General features: G+C 42.5%; 1 protein-coding gene across 1 annotated transcript in view; it reads right to left on the reverse strand.

The window, feature by feature from the left end:
- Positions 1 to 18,686, reverse strand: part of UBAC2 (UBA domain containing 2) — a 157,532-nt gene that overhangs the window by 21,642 nt on the left and 117,204 nt on the right. Inside the window, exon 7 of the mRNA XM_019756915.3 lies at positions 12,178 to 12,423. Coding sequence (XP_019612474.1) covers positions 12,178 to 12,423 — 246 coding nt within the window. The remainder of the gene's footprint in view (positions 1 to 12,177; positions 12,424 to 18,686) is intronic.

Raw genomic sequence — 18,686 nt, forward strand, 5'->3', positions numbered from 1 at the left:
TGCTCAAATCTGTCGTTACGAAAGGCTGGCTGACGAAACACTCTCTTCTCATGGTGACCCTTTCATCCAACAAAAGTCATGATCAAAGATGTCCTCGCCTTTTTAGGAGGTTTGTTTTTGATTCTGGTAGAGAATGGAAACACTCAACCTTTCTGTGAGAAGGAGGTGGAAGTGAGGGGTGGTGGGGGAGACTGTGGATTCCTCACAAACCCAGCCTCCAGGCGGCGAATCTGGCCCAGAGAGATGACACCTATCTCTCGTTTTAAGGCTGTTTCACTATCTTAATTTCATTTACATGCTCATGAATGCTGAACACAAGTTATGGTAAGGACGGCACAGGACAAGAACACCAATATGGCTTCCTTGAAAATGTGAATGGAAGAGCATCTTTCAGCATGGGGATTACTGATTTCTACATTGTGTCTTTTGTTTCCCCCCCTTCTTTGTCTGCCAACGTTTTGGTCATGGTTTCCCGTCCTTAACTTTTAGCTCTACACAAAAATTATTAAAGTCAAAATTAAAATGAATTCTGGTACTTGTTACCAGGATGTGTTCTGGTTGAAGGTGAAACTCATTATTAAAAATGAGACTGGGGATTACTCAAGATTTCCCCTCCCTTTTTACATCTCCTCCCCTCCAGTCACCCATTTGCACATCTTCAGGGATCGTCTGTCATTCCCTTACTCGTCCTTCAACAGCACTATGCCGGGGCAGACTGCAACTTCCCCTCCTAATGTTAGGTCAGCACTGCCTGAACGCCGGGGGAATCTTCTGGACTCAGTTCGCTCCTTGGTACATCAAATCCAACCGATCCTGAAGGGCCACAGACTTTTCCTTTGAAGGGGGGCTGTCACTGTTAAATCCTTGTCCCACACTGAGATTAAGCCAGCAGCCTCTCAGATGACACCACTGACACTAACAGTGCCCGAATCCAATCCGCACACTACTGCCGGTGAGTCTGCATTATAAGCCCTCTCACAAAGCCACGGCCTCCACTGAAAATTGTACTGCATCATACGTATCTATTCGGTCCCATTTTGAAGGTCCTCTAAAACCAGCTCCATCCTAAATTATTTCTTACTTCGTCCCTGCATGTCCCTTCCACTTATGGTCCCTCAACTATGTCTGTTCAAATGGTGCCTGTCATGTAAAATACCCTCCCCTGGTCCCTCTCACCACCCTTCCCCCTGCCAGTTTGTACAGGGCCCAGCTCTGGTTTTATGCCTGTAATTGGCTTCTTTTCACAATCCAAGTCCTTGCTGCTCTGTCCACTTGGCCGAACTTCTACAGAACTCAGAGAAGCTGTCAATCTTAGAGACTATAACACTGAGTCCAGGCTGCCTCATCTGTGAAATGGAAAGCTGGGCTAGATGATCCTTAAACTATGAGTTACCTCTTTCTAATCGGTATATTCAAGATTATCTGAAGCCAAGCAGTTCTCCCAAAAAGAGGTCTTCACTGTTCCAGCAGGACCCTTCTGGCCACCTGCCAGAGCTGCTGCAGCAGGGACCCCTAGGCAGACACTGGTCTAGAGCACCTCCACTGTGGGCCCTTCTGCACTACTCAGGGGCGCTAGCTGCACTGTCAAGGATCTCTAATGAGCCACGGCCTCCTCAAGCAGTCGTCCTACCAGAACTACAGCAGTAGAGAGTGTATAAATTAGGAACATCTCCGATACGCAGAAGTAAGGTGCTGTGCAAGGGCCTCGCTCAGCCCGAAGCCCATGCTCTGAACCGGATGGTGCCTACGCCTTCAGCTCCAGCGCCCAGCGTCCAGGTCCAACATGCATGCACACATCACTGTTACTTAAAAAGTTATGATTTTTTAAAATCTCAGTATTGCTAATCAGTGCTCTTATCTCGGACAGGAGGTCATGACTCACTACTCTGGAAATTCCTGGGCTCCTGCTGTTTTATTACAAAACCACATCTGTCACCCATAGCATCAGGCTGCAGGGTCAGAACCTGGGATTGGTTCCATGAAATTCAAGGCTTCTCAAGATGATCGGGACTTTTTCTGAGAAACTTGCAGGTACCCCAGTGGTCTGTCCTGTCTAGAATTGTTTTCTGGTTTTGAAAACCCATAGGAATGGCTTTTTGGGGGGGAGGAAAACTCATAAAATGATTATGAAGACAATTTTTCCAATATACCCGTTTAGCATTATATCTGCTGTAGGGTACCTCTCTAAATTCATTCATGGTTTGGAAAAGTGATTAATAAACAATAAAATAAGAAAATATGAAAAGGATTAGGATTGCTTATAACTTCTCATCTCTCCAAAATACTGATTATGTCATCATCATTTACTGAGCACGGTTTCTTAAATACCATGAGAATTGTGCCACACTCTTCTTTCTCATGAAGGTACCCAGGTAGAATGGAAAATAGAAATGATTTTCTCGAGGTCACTTAATGAGTCAGTCTTGGGAAAGGATAAGAATTTAGATCGATCCTTTCTGTTCTGAATTTTGTCAAAAAGGTTGGTATGATCAACTACTAGAGCACCAAAAGCATAACCATAGTTTCTGCAAGGAGGTACAGATTGAGATAAATTAATTTCACTTGAAAATGGAGTTTTTGCACCTAATTTTCATTTAGTTCGCAGATTTTTATCAACCAAGCACTAGTAATTTATTCCACACCTGATACTACACACTTTATACTCTTAAAAGAAAAAAGTCATAAAAGAACTAGCTCTAACTGATTAGATTGCTTTGTTGACAAGGCAGCACAGCAACTTGACAAGAACAGTTTTTAAAAGAAATTGCACCAAAAAGTGAAAAGAGTGAAACTAAAAAGAAAAAGTGCTGAGAAGTGTGCCACGTGCTCGCGTGCTGTCTTTAAGGTTGCTTGGGTTAATCTAGGCTGAGAACTTGTTCCCTTTGGATTCAAGGTGGACTCTTGCTACACAGACACAGACACACACACACACACACACACACACACACACACACGTACAGGTATATTGTTTTCAGGCTCCACTCAGAATGCACTTCACTTCCTCCAGATACTATTTCTTGACCTTCAGTGGCTGGGCTAGGAGTTTCTTCTAGAAGACCACTCATGACATTTCATTGTAATTGGCTGTGTTTTTTTTTTTACTCTCAGCTCAGGGAGAGGAAGGATCATGCTGTCTTGTTCACTGTGGTACTCCCCAGAACCTGGCCGGACATTAAATATATTTTGTGGAAAGGATGTGAATGGAAATTATATATTGGTGAGAGATGCCAAAAGGTGAGTAAGAAGCTTACCCAGAGAATGAGCCAGATGAAGGGGCCAATGATAGAAACCGGTTCGATGGGATGGCACTTGCCAGCATAAAGGTCTACCAGTGGGTCTCACTATGTAAACACGTGATGGATAATCATGCATGGACCTCAGAAACATGAGGCTGAGTGAAAGAAGCCAGTCACAAAGAACCAGATAGCGTATGGTTCCATTTATATGAAGTGTCCAGAATAGGCAAATCTATGTAACAGAAAATAGATTAGTGGTTACCTAGGGCTACAGAGTTGGGAGGATTGGGGAGTGATTGCTAATGGGTACAGTTTCATTTTTGGTAATAAAAATGTTCTAAAATTACCTATGGTGATGGTTGTACAACTTTGTGTCTCTACTAAGAATCACTGAATTGTATACTTTAAGTAGGTGAATATATGCTTGGTGAATTCTATCTCAATAAAGCTAGTAAAAAACCTTAAACATATATTGAGAAACGGAGAGCACTTTTAATACACTAAAAATAGTTTACTAAATTAAAAATACTTGATTAATGATAGAAACTCTCATGATTGGCAAGGCAGCTGTGACTCATAATAATGCATATGTTAGATGTTACCTAACAACTGTTGCTGGGGTGGATAAAGAGAGAAACAATTTTCACAGCCACAAAACGTTACTAAGAGAGGGTGAGAGAATAAGTACGGCTAACTCAATTCCACCAAACACTGAGAAAATAACTGAAATGCATGTGTGAATAGTGGTGAGGTGCGGAAGGCATCCGCATCTCCCTTCCCTGCAGGTCTAACAGACGGCTCAGTGGTCATCAGCCTGGAAACCCTGGGCAGCCCAATCCAGTGAAGAGGTCACGAAAAAATTAGCACCAACTGACTTCACTGATTTGACAAAATTCCCACTTAGCTTCCACCAAGCATGACGCATTCATAGTGGGCTTCACCTTAATTCTACTTCTAAAGTAAATGGAGATTTACTTTAGAATGGAGCAGTAGAAATACCTTACGGGAAGTCTTATCACCAAGTTTACATTGTGGTATATACAGGAATACCTCGGGGATATTGCACCTTAATAAAGCGGGTATCACAATAAAGCGAGTCGTTATCTTTTTGCTGGTGGAGGGTCTTGCCTTCAATTTGTAAAAAATGCAACATGTGTGAAGTGCAGTAAAACGAGGTATGTCTGTAACATCGTGATCGTCATCAACCAACAGAAAAAAAGGCGGTCACACAAACGCAGATGACCGAAACGCAGAGAGAAGTCAGACCTCCTAATAAAAAGTTGTTCTGAAAGTTTCCTGCTACAAAACCTTCTAGAGCAGGGGACTGCAAAGAGTTTTTGTAAATGGTCAGATGGTAAATTTTTAGGTTTTGAGGACCAAGAGGCAAAATCAAAGATATTATGTAGGTACTAAAAGAACCACTGAAAATGTAAAAGCCATTCTCAGCTTTGGGTTTGGCCCACAGGCCGTAGTCTACTGACCCTTGTTCTAGAGGTGACAAGTCTGTAAGAGCAGGAACTATCAGGCGAGCTTCTAAATTAGGACTCTCTCAAACTTACTGAGACCAGCAAACAGATGCCCAGTGCTATCATAATAACTAATATTTGACAGGTCTTTCTGGTATATAAAGTAAGTTTCTATACATTATTTTATCCTCACGACAACCCTGTTAGTTAGATTGTATAAAAATCTCCATGTCAACCCAGGGTTGATCCCTTAACTGAGAATTCCTTGCTCTTTTCATTTATATCCTGCTGCTTTTCTATTGTGAGCATATGGCTTCTTCCATTGTGACTAGCGAAAGGAGGGAAATACGTGCTGAGAAGTTGTGGAGACTCATGCAGCAATCCCACTGTTCGGATGTTCATTATTATAGGTGATTTCAATGACTGCTCTGGAGATCTGAAAACACAGCGGCTCTGCAAAGCGTCACTGTGGCCATTTAGTATCATCCAGTGAGCAAACTCCAGCTCACCGCCACGAATATCCTGAAAACACCGAGAGCCCTCATCATCTCCCAGTGGGTCTTCTTTCTCCAGTATCACCTTTTCAACTGATGGTTCATGTTATGGCCAAAGTAATCGTTCTTAAAAACAAATCGAACTTACTCTCCTACTTAAAAGGTTTCAATGACTCACGACCTTTTGCAGGACAAAGGGAAAACAACTCTTAAAACACCTAGGTCCTGGCCTCAGCTTTCTCCCGAGCCTCATCTTTCATTGCCTTCTCCTTCGGGAAACCCTGTGCTTAGGCAAATATAATTACTTGTTGTTCCCACAGCTGTGTGGAAGCCCTGTGCTTTTCCCACAAGGTTCCCTAGGCCTGAAATGCCTACCTCACTGTTGGCCTTTTTGAGATTCCCCTCAACCACACAGGGCTTTGCTGAGTCCCTCAGGGAGAACTGGGACTCTCGTTTTGCTGCATACAAACTCCAATAGAAACCTAGCACTTAGTATCGACTCCTCTATCTTCCCCTAGTGGGCTGCAAAGTTCTTGAAGGTCAGGGTAGTGTCACTCACTCTCTCAGGGCTGTGCACTGCAGCAGAACCAAAAGAGACATAAATAAGTAAAACACAGCTCCTGTCCTTCAAGAGCTCACACACCACTTGCTGAACGAATAAAACGCAACCTGTGCAAAGTTATGTAATAGCCCCGGCAGCGGAAAAATAACCCACAGCTGCAAGTACCAAAATGACTCTGAGATGTCACCAACCCTGGAGCCAGCAACTCCGTTCGGGGAAGAGGACTGAATCTGAGAGCCAGGAGCTGCTGAGAGCAGAGTTAAAGTGTATCTAACACGCTGCCCCGATATACATTTACAGAAAAATGCGAAAACTAAGGGTATGGAGGGAGGTGAGAAATAGAAGAAACTGCAGCATTATGTAGTAAAGTCAGTTTTTCTTACTGAGAGTCCATGACACAATTATCCAAGGGCTTCTGGGTAGTAGCTACTGAGGGAGTGTCCAGAAAGATCACATCACCGTGCTTGATGATGTACTCCCACCCTGTCAGCATTCTGGGCTCAAGCTCCAGATGAAGCAAGGTCGACAGAGCCGTCAGTCACACTTGTTCATTGTCCTTCAGAGCCTTGGGATTTGGATATGCTACAGAGCATATTACAATGTTGTCAGTAGTATAAACAACATCGTAGTTGACTTTAAAGAACGCAGCTGTGACTACCACAGTGCTGTCCAAGAAGGAGGCCAGCTGATCCGAAGAGAAGGGCGCTCATTCTGCTCCACTCCCACTCCACGCAGCACTGCTTGGTGTGCTGCATTCCCACTGAAACGCCTTTCAAAAGCAAACCAATTCTTGCCGAGTCTACACATTTTTTCCTAGTCATTATCTATTATCTCATCTTGGCTTTCTTTGTAGGGGGGTAGAAATGGCATGTGAATATGCTGAACACCCACTCTCCCACTGAAACATTCTACTCTCCAGGCTCCCTTGCTACTGAACATTCCTGGTTTTCTCCTCCCCTCCCCTGGCATTCCTTCTCTTCCTCCTCTTTGCAATCTCTAACCATGGGTCTGGGGCTGTCATTGATGGTTTGCTCCATACTTGTCCTCACAGAAGATACTGTAATACTTTCCAGCCTTGACTATTGACCTGGCATCAGCACGTGAGGTAATTCTGTAAGTATTGTACACATATTTAGTCATTAATTCCCCAAATATATGAGTTCCTACTACTTGCCAGGTATTGTTCACATACTGGAGAAACAAAGAAAACAGGTCTCCACCCACCCCAAGGCACACTAGTGATGGAGACAGGGAGGTAAAGCAATAGTGAGGGACAGGAGAGGTGAGTGCCACGACACAGACACCCAGGGGCCATAGGAACAGAGATAATCAGCTCTGACTGGAAGGCTGGAAAAAGCTTCCCAGAGGAGTGACATTAGAAAGGAATACTAAAGAGTGAAGAGGAATTAGGCAAGCAAAACCTGTGTGTGTGAAGGGATGGGAGGTGAGGGTGGCGAAGTTTGTTGTAGGCAGAGAAAAGCACACATGCAAAGGCAAGAAGTGAGAAACAAGGAGGCTATGGTCCATTGCGGACAGTACTTCATCACGGTTAGCCTGAGGGCTGCCCATGGGGACGGAGGAGGAGATGTGGCTAAGAAGCAGAAAGGGGTCTTGTGTAATGAGTTGTAACTACCTTGAAAGCTACAGAGGGCTTCTGAAGGATTTTAGCAGAAGTGAAACAGCAGATTTGCGTTTTCACAGATACACTCTCCTTCCTGGGAGGCAGTACAACGAAGGATTGAGGCAGAGACTTTAAACACACTTGAGTTCCCGTCCTGCACCCCCATCAGCAGCTGTGTGTCCCTGGGCAAGACGGTACCCCCAAGCCTCAGGGGACACGAAGGAAATAGCTGTCATCGCTCAAGGCTGATGTTGGGAACAAATCAGGAGGAATCTGAGTAAGCCTAGAATGAAAGACATACTGTGCTCTTTACTCTCCTGCAGACCAGTCAACGTAAAGTCTCTGGCAGGAGTCCAGGGGCCAGGATTCTGAACTGCAGACCTACTGGGGGCAAGACCAACCTCGGAAAGTGGAGGAGCCTGCCAAGCAATGGGTAGAGTCACAGACCAAAGGACATCACAGTTGCCCAGCTGGCACGTCGTCTCCAGGAGGGCAGGGATTTTGGTGTGTTTTATTCACTGATGTTTGGGCTGTGCAACCTGGTAGGTCCTATGGCTTTCAAAGCATCTGGTGGGGAAAGACCCTATGTGGAGTCTGCAGCAAGCCTAGGGTCCTGGAGCAAGGGTGTGAACACACAGCAAAGAACTGCTGCTGACCCCTGGGGATAGGAAGTGCCTGACCGTGGACACCAAGCGAGCATGTGGTCAGAAGTGTGAGACCTGCCAAGTTCTAAGGTCAGGTGAACCCAAAGAAGTCCATCGTCAGATGGAAGTGGTATATCTGGGTTCACCATGAGCAGGGCGAGAGGGTATAGGTGAGCAGCAGCAGCAGGCCTGTCAGACCACCGTGTGAATCACGTGTGTTACATCAAAACCTCTTCCCTAGTTCACACCTCCTAACACACAGGGGTGGGTCCCACATGACCAAGTGACAGAGGAAGAAAATGGCCAAATTTGGTGCATAGATGGGTTGGCTCAGTACACAAATGAAAGCTGAAAATGGACCGTGACTGCACGACAGCTCTATCCTGGGGTGACCTTGAAAGATAGTGATGATAGGAAATCCTCCCAATGGGCAGAGCCCGGGCAGTGCATTTGATGATCTACTTTGTGTGGAAAGAGAAGTAGTCTGAGGTAGTAACACATATGGATTCACCGGACATGGTGAATAACTTGATTGGTTGGTCAGAGGACGGGAAGGTGGGGGACCAGGACGCCCGAGGAAGAGGCACGTGGATATGGCTGAAGGAATAGGCACGGCGTGCGACAGCTATGGTTTGCTGGTTAATGTCTACCATGGACATCTACCACAGAACAGGGCGACAGAATGGCTCAGCCAATGGACATCAGCCAGCCTCTACCACTGGCCACCCCAATGTGTGCACATCAACAGAGAAGCCGTGGTGACTGGGCTGCAGGCTATATGCACAGGCCCTGCTCTCAAAGGTGAAGCGACCTACTGACAGCAAGAGACCACTGCTGAGCCCCGATACACCATCCTTCCAGGAGAACCCACAGTCACTTATGGCCAGGCAGACTCTACTGGGCCCTTTTTGTTCTGGTAGGGGCAGTGTTATGGGCTGAAACGCTTCCCCCCCAAAATTCAGAGGTTGAAGTCCCTAACCCCCAGTGTCACTGTATTTGGAAACAGAACCTTTAAAGAGATAATTACGGTTAAATGAGTTCATAAGGGTGGGGTCCTAATCCTATAGGACTGGCATCCTTATAAGAAGAGACACCAGGGGCATGCACTGAGAAAAGGCCATGTGAGGACACAGCAAGAAGGTGGTCGTCTGCCAGCCAAGCAGAAACTAACCCTGCCAGGACCTTGATCTTGGACTGCTGGCCTCCAGAACGCTGGGGAAAACTTGTTTTCTGTTGTTTAAGCCACCCAGTCTGTGATTTGTTATGGCAACTTGAGTTGACTAATACGGCAGTAATTCATTTTAACTGGAATTGATACCGAGGTTGTAGGTCTGTATGCCTTTTCTGTCAGCCAGCACTGTTCTCTGTGAGTTGACAGAATGCTTGATCTACTGACCAGGGTTCTAAATAATATCACATCAGACCATGAGGCCCACTTATAGCAATGTGGGCACAGCAGTGGCAAGACTGGAATACACGGACCCTCTCACATACCCTATGACTCAGGAGCTGCCAGCTTGCTAGACTAATGAGACAGCCAGTGGAAGGTGTGAAATACCAATGTGGAGATGACACCTTGCAAGGATGGCACTCCAAGCCCTAACGTGAAGCATAAACCCTAAATCAACAACCCTTATATGGGTGCTGTGTCCTCAATACGACAAACACATAGATCTTGGGAATAAGTGGTGAAAGAAGTGACCCTGAATACCCTCCCTCCCAGGGACCCGTCTGGGGAATCTAGGCTTCTTGTCCTTGCACCTCTAGATTCCATGGGTTCATGAACTTGGCTCACGTTCATGGGAAAGGGACACTTCCAGCAGGAGACAAAGCAAGAATGCGGTTACATTTTAAGCTACAGCTGTTAACCAGTCATTCTGGGCTCTTGTGCCAAAAACCAGTAGGCAAGGAAAGGCGTCATTATCTCGGCAGGAGTAATCAGCCCTGGTCATCAGGAAAAGGTATGGCTGGGGGCACAAAAAGGGGGAGGGAAGACATGTGCGGCACCCAGGTGATCCACTAGGGCATCTCTTGGTACTCCCTGGCCCAATTTTCACAGTACCGGGAAAAATGGACAAGTGCAGCAGACACAGCCTGAGAAGGGCATGGCGACCAGGTTGAAGGTATGCTTCACTTCCCAAAGTCAGCCTTCTGGCCAGGAGTGAGGGGAATCTCAAGTGAACAGGGGAGGAGGGAGGTGATGATCATTGTGACCCTGAGTCCAGCCCCAGCAGGAGAGGATACAGCGTGTCCCCTAACCTTCCAGGAAAAGGGTGCTGCTGGAACCTTGGAGGACCCACTCCGAGAAATTACGTAAACTAAGAAGGTCCAAACCACTCAAGGGGTGGATGTTGTGGTTGCTGCCCAGACCCCTCACTTCCCACAGAACTGAAGTGCTCAATCTTCCCGCTGCCAGAGGTGTTAGCATCTGTCAGTTCTCAAGGACACACACCTGTGGACAGCGTGCATCTGAGGAGAGCCCGTCAGCCCAAGATCTGCAACCTGCATCCAATGACTGGTTGGTGGAGGTTTAGTTTCGGCTCCTTGTCTGAATCTGGGACATCTTATGTAAGGGCTCTGCCTGCTCCACAGCTCTCCATGAGGTTAGCACAGGCCTTTTTTGTCACAGTTGTTCTGAGCCTACCTTTGTCCTTCCCGACCCCTCCCTCAAAGATGCTGACCCTGAAGTGTTCTTGATGTCAGCCCGAGAAACACAACTTCTCTGCCTTGCTCATGAGCACAAGACCCGTAGCCATCTCCTGGGGACTCTCCTCCCAGCTATTCCAAAGGTAGCTCAGCCGATTTATTTCCCCCAAATCTCTCTTTTGACGTAGGTGAAATGATGCTGTCACCGGTCTATCTATCCCATTATCTAATCCAGAAACCTCAGACTCCTACCCTACTTCTTTCTCTCCCTCATAGGTCTGTTCATTCCTCTTGGAAAATAGTTATACTCACCATTACTCAGTTTTTCAGACACTGATCATCCCGAGTTCTCATTTTCATTCTTCCCTCTGTTTCCTTGAAGGATCTACTGCCTTGTCTTGCTAAATACAAGGCTTTGTCTAAAGCCGGTGTTCATCTTAAATGTAATTCTCTGACAGGACTCATCTAGCACCTTGCTTTCATCTCTCATGCCTACAACCTTCACCCCATGATCTAAACCTCCAGCTTTGACCTTTCTAAGATGTCTGTCCTCCATATTTAACTATATCATGGGTATGTTTATTGTATGTGCCAGAACAACCTGTACTTCTCTCTTTCAGCTGCAGACTCAACCCACTGATAAGGGGCCCCCTTCTTCCCACCCCAGAGATAAACTCTGGGACCCAGATCTCCAATGGGACACCAGGGATGGCACACTTGATTTCACTTCTCCAGACCACTGTAAGGTCTGCAGACCTAGTTCTCACACCCAGTGCAGGAAGGAGATAGGGAGATGGCAAGAAAGAACGGTACCCTCTCTCATACCCTAGAGGGTAAAGGAGATGGAGACCAGAAATGAAAAGCCATTGTGCTGGATCAGCAAAGTGTCAAAGAAAGATCAGGTATGAGGCAGCCTGACACATAGTAACCCTTAAAAGACACGTGCGGTGTCAGAATGTTGAGATACAGCAGTTCATTATAGATAAATGCTCAATATGTCCTGATGATTTATGACAAGGCTAAGCAAACACAGCATTTATTTGATTGACTCATTGGTTGTTCCCTTGAAAATTTTCTTACCTTCATATTCTCTCCATTTCAACCAAAAAAAATCAAGAAGTTTTACATTTGCTCTTCACTCCAGAGCACATGATAATAAGCATTTTAACAGGAAGACACTGTGGCTTTTACAAGATTATAAAAACAGATAAATACCACATCTTGCTAACTAGGTTGGGTTTCTCTAAGAAATAATGCTTATCTAATAGAAGTGGAACAAGAATGTCCAGTTTGACCAGCCTTTCAGTTGCAATTAAATTTTTTTTAACCTTAAAAACAAAAAACTAAGAATAGCCACTAATAGAGACCTACATTCTATTTGGAACCACATCAAAATATCCACGTTGCAATGCACAGAAATAAAATGTAGTCTCTACTACACATGCAGTCACAGAGGAGAAGTTTCCTTAGGTCGCCAAGTATTTTTAATCATCATTATTATTGTTTACCTGTTGCTGTCTTTGTCGCCTTGCTTGTGCAAACTGAGAAAGCATCAGCTGCCGATCAAGCAGCTCCATTCTTTGCTGTCGCTGGATGTCCACTGTGGCCCCCATCCCGATTCTGGCTTCGGTGGTGGGTTCTGAAGATGAGAAGATGGGCTCAAGCGTCCAAGAAAAGAACTTGGCCATCCAGCTGGGGACGCAGAGCACCTGATGAATTTGTAACATTTTGCTGTGGTAGCAGACACCGGAAATCTAAAAGAAAAAAGTCCATCTGGATTGTTTAAATGTAATAAAAATGTAAACAACATAGTGAACATAGATATATCAATAACCACAAAATACTTCAGATGGTATATATATTTCTTGATTTTAGCAGAGTTAGGTAATATCCAAAACTCCTACCAAGTTGCAGAATACTTAGTACAAATCAACATAAAAATTAATTTGCTCAGTAAACAAATTTGTTTTTATTAAGTTAGAAGAGATAGCAAAATCCTAACTATTTCACACTCAAAGTACTGGTAAAATATTTTAAAAACAATGCTTTCATTTTTTTAAAAAGCCATAAAAGATCTGATTCTCAAAACACTTTCACACTGTATTAAGTCTGTGGTTACTCTTACTGGCATATGGCCATCAGAGAGAGATATTGGCAGAAAACAACTCTGCTGTTCAATGAGGTGACCCAGTCATATCATAAATTTATCAGAAAATACAGACAATCTAAAACTTATAGTGTTTGAACAAAATTTTCAAGCATTGATTTTTCTAGATTTTAAAATCTTCATCAATAGTAATGAACAATTCTGTTTATAAACAAGCCTATTTTTCATCTTTAAGGTAATTTATGTGGCAAGAGAAGTCTAAAGACAGTCTATAGTTTTCAAGGTAAAAATGAGTATGGCTATTCCTTTGTTAAAAAAATCTTTAACTTTATGAATTTGATTCTTAGGATAGGAAGTTATTTATACCAAATCAGAGCGTATTTGACAACTTTCTGTCTAATAGGAGAAAAGTACACTTTGATGTTTTATTAATGAAATTAATTAGGCAAGAATTTATGGAGCATTTGCCATCTACCAGGCACTATTCTAGGCACTTAGGATACAGCAGAAGATCAACAAGGTCCAACTCTTATAGAGGCAACACTTGTCAACACAGAGAATAGAGAGTAAACAAGCAAACACATAAAACAACTCCAGACAAGCTCTATAAAGGATATAAAGTGATTTAAAGCAGGGGACGTTTCTAGGTTAGGTGGTCAGGGAAGCTTCAGAGGAAGTGACACTTGAGTGAAGATCTTAAGGACAGTGTGGTGCCAGTGATTTGAAGGACTGAAGGACATCTCAGACAGAGCAAACTGCAAAGGCAATGCAGGAATGAGCTTGGGAGTATCGATGAGAAATCTTAGTGGAGATATCAAGTGGGTAGTTGGATACATAAATCTGAAACTCAAGGGAAAAGGGACCAGAGATGAAGATTTGAGTCACTGGCATTAGATGGCATTTAAAGCAATGGGACTGGATGAAATACTGAGGGTGGAGACATATAACAGAAGAGAGAAGAGGATTTACTCAACATCAATCCCAGGGTACACCAACATTCTGGGGGACAGAGTAGGAGAAGCCAGTAAAGAAATCTGAGAAGAGGCTGCCAGTGAACAGAAGGCAAACTGGGAGTTTAGTATCAGTGAATTTAAGAGAACAGTGTTTTAAGGTGGGAATATTAGTTATTGATGTTTAAAGCAGTTTAAGTGTAACAGTAAAATGACCATTGATTTGGAAAAATGGAGGACTTTGATGACCTTATAAGGAAAGTTTAAGGGCAGTGATGGGAGCGAACGACAGACTGGAATAGGCGGAAGAGTGAATAGTAGAAGACTTAGTTTCAAACAATTTCATGCCATTTATCTCAAAAATAGTACAAAACAACAAAGAAATTGAAAACAGAAATAAACTCTACATCCGATAAAACAGGAAAGCATCTGTAATCCTGAAGCACACCAACAAAATGGAAAACATATTCAGTAATTACAAATCACTTAGCATATGGGAAGAAGGGCAAATCCAAATGCCAGCAAGAGGCCAGGCGCTGGGACAGGTTGAGGGACTGGAGGCATCAGGTGCTGTGAAAGGCAGGCGGGGAGTACAGGATGCTTAGCTCTGCAGGAGGCAGCCAGCCCTGTTCCTCCCTGTGCTCAGCACAGCCCCCATCGACCCTCTCTCCTCTCCAGCAAGAGGATAAAGCTCTGCAGGGCATGGATCAGAGGCTTGGAAGCCAGGAAAGCAGCCCAGTGGGGAGGCCTGGGGCTCTGCACAGACAGATGCCACACAGACGGAGAGGTCCTCCGTGTATGTCTCCTAGAGCTTCCAGAAGACAACGGAGGGAATATGGGGAAAGGGGATTATATTTCAAGAGATAATAGCTGAACGTTTTCCAGAATTAATAAAGAATATAAATCCTCAGATTGAAAATGCAAGAGTCCCATGAAGGAGAATAAAATGAAACTTATATCTAGATCCATCGTAGTAAAACAGAACTCCTTAGGAGTTAGCAAAATAAGATAAAGTTCAGATTGCCTAGAAAGGTAAAACAATTAGCTATCGGCAGATAACAGAAACAATAACTACAAGATACTTAGGAATAAAACTAATGAAAAAATATGTAGGACCTTTATAGAGAAAACTAAATAAACTATATAAAGGACATAAAAAAATGACCACAGTAATAAATATAGATAACACATCCATGAATAGGAAGATGCAAAATTGTTAAGATACTAATTTTTACCAAATTAGTATATAAATTCAATATAATTAAAAATAAAATCATAACAGGGTTTTTTTGTTTTGTTTTGTTAGAACTTAAATGCCAATCCTAAAATTCATATGGAATACTTAAGGTTTAAATTTTAAAAACATAATGTTGGGAGAAAGAAGCCAGACACAAAGATTGCATACATCATAATGATTGCATACATCAATTCCACTGATTGTAAATGGATCAATCTGAACTTTATACTGAGTGGGAAAACCACAAAGCAAAGCATGAAGGTGATGACCCGATATCCCAGGAGAGCAGTTACACGAGGGATGGGCTTGGGAGCCTGCGTGGGGTTATATGGGTGTGTTCACGTTACAGTGATTTGTTTGGCTTCACAACATTTGTAGTTTACACACATTTGGTATGTGTCACATATTACAATAAACATATTTAAAAAATACAGACTAAAGGATCCAGAATAGTCAAGGTAATTTTAAAGAAGCATAATAAGGCCTATCAGATTTCAAGATATGCTACAAAGTTTGATAATTAAAATTGTGTAGTTTTTCTGTAGAGCTCCTCAAATAGATCTAAACAGCAAAAACACAGAAGCAAACGTTTGAGTACAAGGGCACCTGGCATACAGCTGGAATGGGTGAATTAGAGGGAAAAGGATATGCAAGCTATGCATAAAGACAAAACAGGTCCGCTTTCCTGACACTGTACACAGTGTAAAACTCCCAGTGGATTAAGGACACAAATATAATGTACAAAATTGTAAATCTTTTCATATGAAATACAGAAGGAACATCTTTTTGGCACTGGGATGGGGAAGAATTTTAAAATAAAAAACATAAAGCACAAAATATAAAAGAAAACATAAATTGATTTATTTTTTACAATTTAAAAGTTACAGTATATCCAAAGTTACCATAAATGAAGTGAAAAGACAAGTCAGAGCCTGGGAGAACGTACTCAGAATTCTTGCAGTGAACAAAGGTAGTGTTCAGAACATGTAAAGAAACTCTATCACTTTATACGCAAAAGACAATCAACCCCATTTAAAAGACAGATGACATGGCAATTACAGAAGAGGAAATTCAAATGGCCAACAAATACATGAAAAGATGTTTATTCTCATCTGTTTTTACCTTCAACCTTTTTTGTGTCTGTGTTTAAAGTGTGTCGTGTAGATAGATAGTTCACAGCAGTTTCTTGCTTTTAAATCCAGTCTGACAATCTCGGCCTTTCGACTGAAGTGATTAGCTATTGACATTTAACGTACTTACCTTGATATAATTGGTTTTGCTATTCGGTTTCTTTTTGTCTCACCTCTTTTTTGTTCTTTATCCCTTCTTTCCTACTTTCTTTTGTGTTAAACAAATACTTTGGAGTATTTTATTTCAATTCATTTATTGGTGTTTTTTTTTAAAGCAATTATCTCATGGCATTTTTTTGTGTTTGCTCTAGAGATTACAAAATGCATCTTTGATTTATCACAATGTGTTTAGAGTTAATACTAAATTACTTTAAGTAAAATATAGGAAGCTTGCAAGAGTATAACTCCATTTAACGTCACCCTCATCCACTGTGCCACTTTTTCGTCTTATATGTTGTACCTATATAGCTAATAAACCCATCTTCGCATAAAAGACATATACAATCATTTCCTAAATAAATTAGGAAAAAATAATGAAAATGCATAGTTGCCTGTACTTAAGGAGGTCACAATTTTGTAGGTGTTAATTTTTTTCTTTTTTGGAGGGGGAGTAGGTCATAGATTCCTTCAAGAAACTGATAAAAGGTTTACAATTTCCTGCCCATCTTTACTCTGCCCCTGCTTCCACCATCATATACACACTTACAAAATTGTGTGTTTAATTTTAGTAAGACCATCCTATGAAGAATTAAGATATCCTACCCAGTAATACACAAGTACACTACTGTAAATTCTGGCAGGAATAAAATCAGGCTTTTATGCTTATTTGCTTAAATTTCAATCCTAAGGGCTTCTTCCTATTGGAATGTGCAGAGTCTGGAAGGGGAAGAATTGTGGTTGGTTTTGATCACTCTTTGGCCTCTGCCTAGAACAGCACCTAGCACATGTTAACTACCCTATAATTATTTGCTAGGAGAACGGCAAATGAATGAATGCTCCACAATAATAAATGTTATCTTAGATTCTTTTCAAGGAAATTGGAAAGTTGCCAGTAGACACACTTTTTGGGTCCTAAGCTTATACTTTCCCATATAGTGAAAAGGTAGAGTTCACCTGTCCATCCATGCCTCTGGTACACCAACCAGCACGACCTCAAGTTGCCAAATAAATAAAGTGCTATTGTAAAATGTTTTAGGTATTCACAAAGGATTAAAATATAGAGAGCTTAAAGAGTTTCATTTTCTATAAATATCTGATCATCACACCACTCTAGTCTATGAGAAAATGGGATAAGAATAAGTATATTCAATTTTACCTAAGTTATACCTCATTACTACCAAAAGCTTCAAGAGAGTATCATTTACTATTATACTACGTTACATTTACACATTACTTCTAACTTTAATTTCTATCATCTCATAAACCCTTCTCATAGCGGGAGTTCTGAATGAGAGTTTTCTGTGAAAAAAGAGACTTTAAAAATAGACCATCTGCTCGGATTTGCATGTCCTGCCAAGAAAAAGTCTAATGAAGGGAGTCTGGCAGGCCTTCAGTGCCAGGAAGCCCAAGATCAAGCCAAGAGGCCCAATGACAAAGGAAGAGCAGCAGCAGTGGTCTTAGACAGGCCAGGAGTCAGGTCTAGAATGATGAGATACAATGAAAAGGAACAAGCAATGTGCGTCTGGGAAGGCCAGTGAGCACTGGAATCAGAGCATTCAATCAGCAGGGATCAGGAATCCCTGCTAGGAAAATGGACCCAGAGGTCAGGCAACCAGAACCAGAGAGCATTCTGGGCCACATGCAGTTGAATGCCTAGGCAAAAGAGCCAGGCCACAGCTCTGGGTTAGAGCTAGGAGCATCCCACAAGCCAACAATAGAAGCCATGACCTCATAAACCTAACAATGCAAAACAACAGGAAATTGTTTTCTTTTAGGCAATAATTACACACTTATTCCAGCTTTTCAGATTATTAGTCCTTTCAGAAAGGAAATTATGAAATAATGCTCATCAAGCAAATAAATAATTTAATTTGTTGGGTAGAAAACATGTAAAACACTCTTGACTATACAGAGTAAACCTTAACTGTCCTCTGGTCTTGTTTAGTATTAGCATGAAACCACAGTGAGCAAAGGTGAGAAACCATGACCTCACAATGACACCAGGTGTTTATTGATTTCTTTCTCCAGCCAACTGTGGCTGAACAAAAACCTACACAGTAAACTGCACTGCCAGGGTTCTTGTGAACCACAATCCCAACATTCAAGAAACCTATCATCCAATGGTGTATTGGGACAAACACAAGGGGTTACTTTCCCTTCACAAGACAGAGACAAGCCAAGGGAACAAACGTCCCCTTACCTAGACCCCTTTATACAGACTCAAGTCCTGAGGAAACCAGACCCAATTTATTTGGTCATTTATTTATTATTTATTATTCAACACATATTTACTGAATATCACTTATGGATGTATTCTATCTAGGATGTGTTCCAAGTACTGGGATACAGCAGGAGTAAAACAGACAATCTCTGCTCTTATGGACCTTACATTTTCCTATTTTCTCTTCTTGACTAGAGAATTAAAGAAAGAAGG

This window comes from Rhinolophus sinicus, chromosome 16 (assembly GCF_057876585.1).
Source record: "Rhinolophus sinicus isolate RSI-liver-muscle chromosome 16, RSI-T2T, whole genome shotgun sequence".
In the NCBI taxonomy this organism is placed as follows: Eukaryota; Metazoa; Chordata; class Mammalia; order Chiroptera; family Rhinolophidae; genus Rhinolophus; species Rhinolophus sinicus.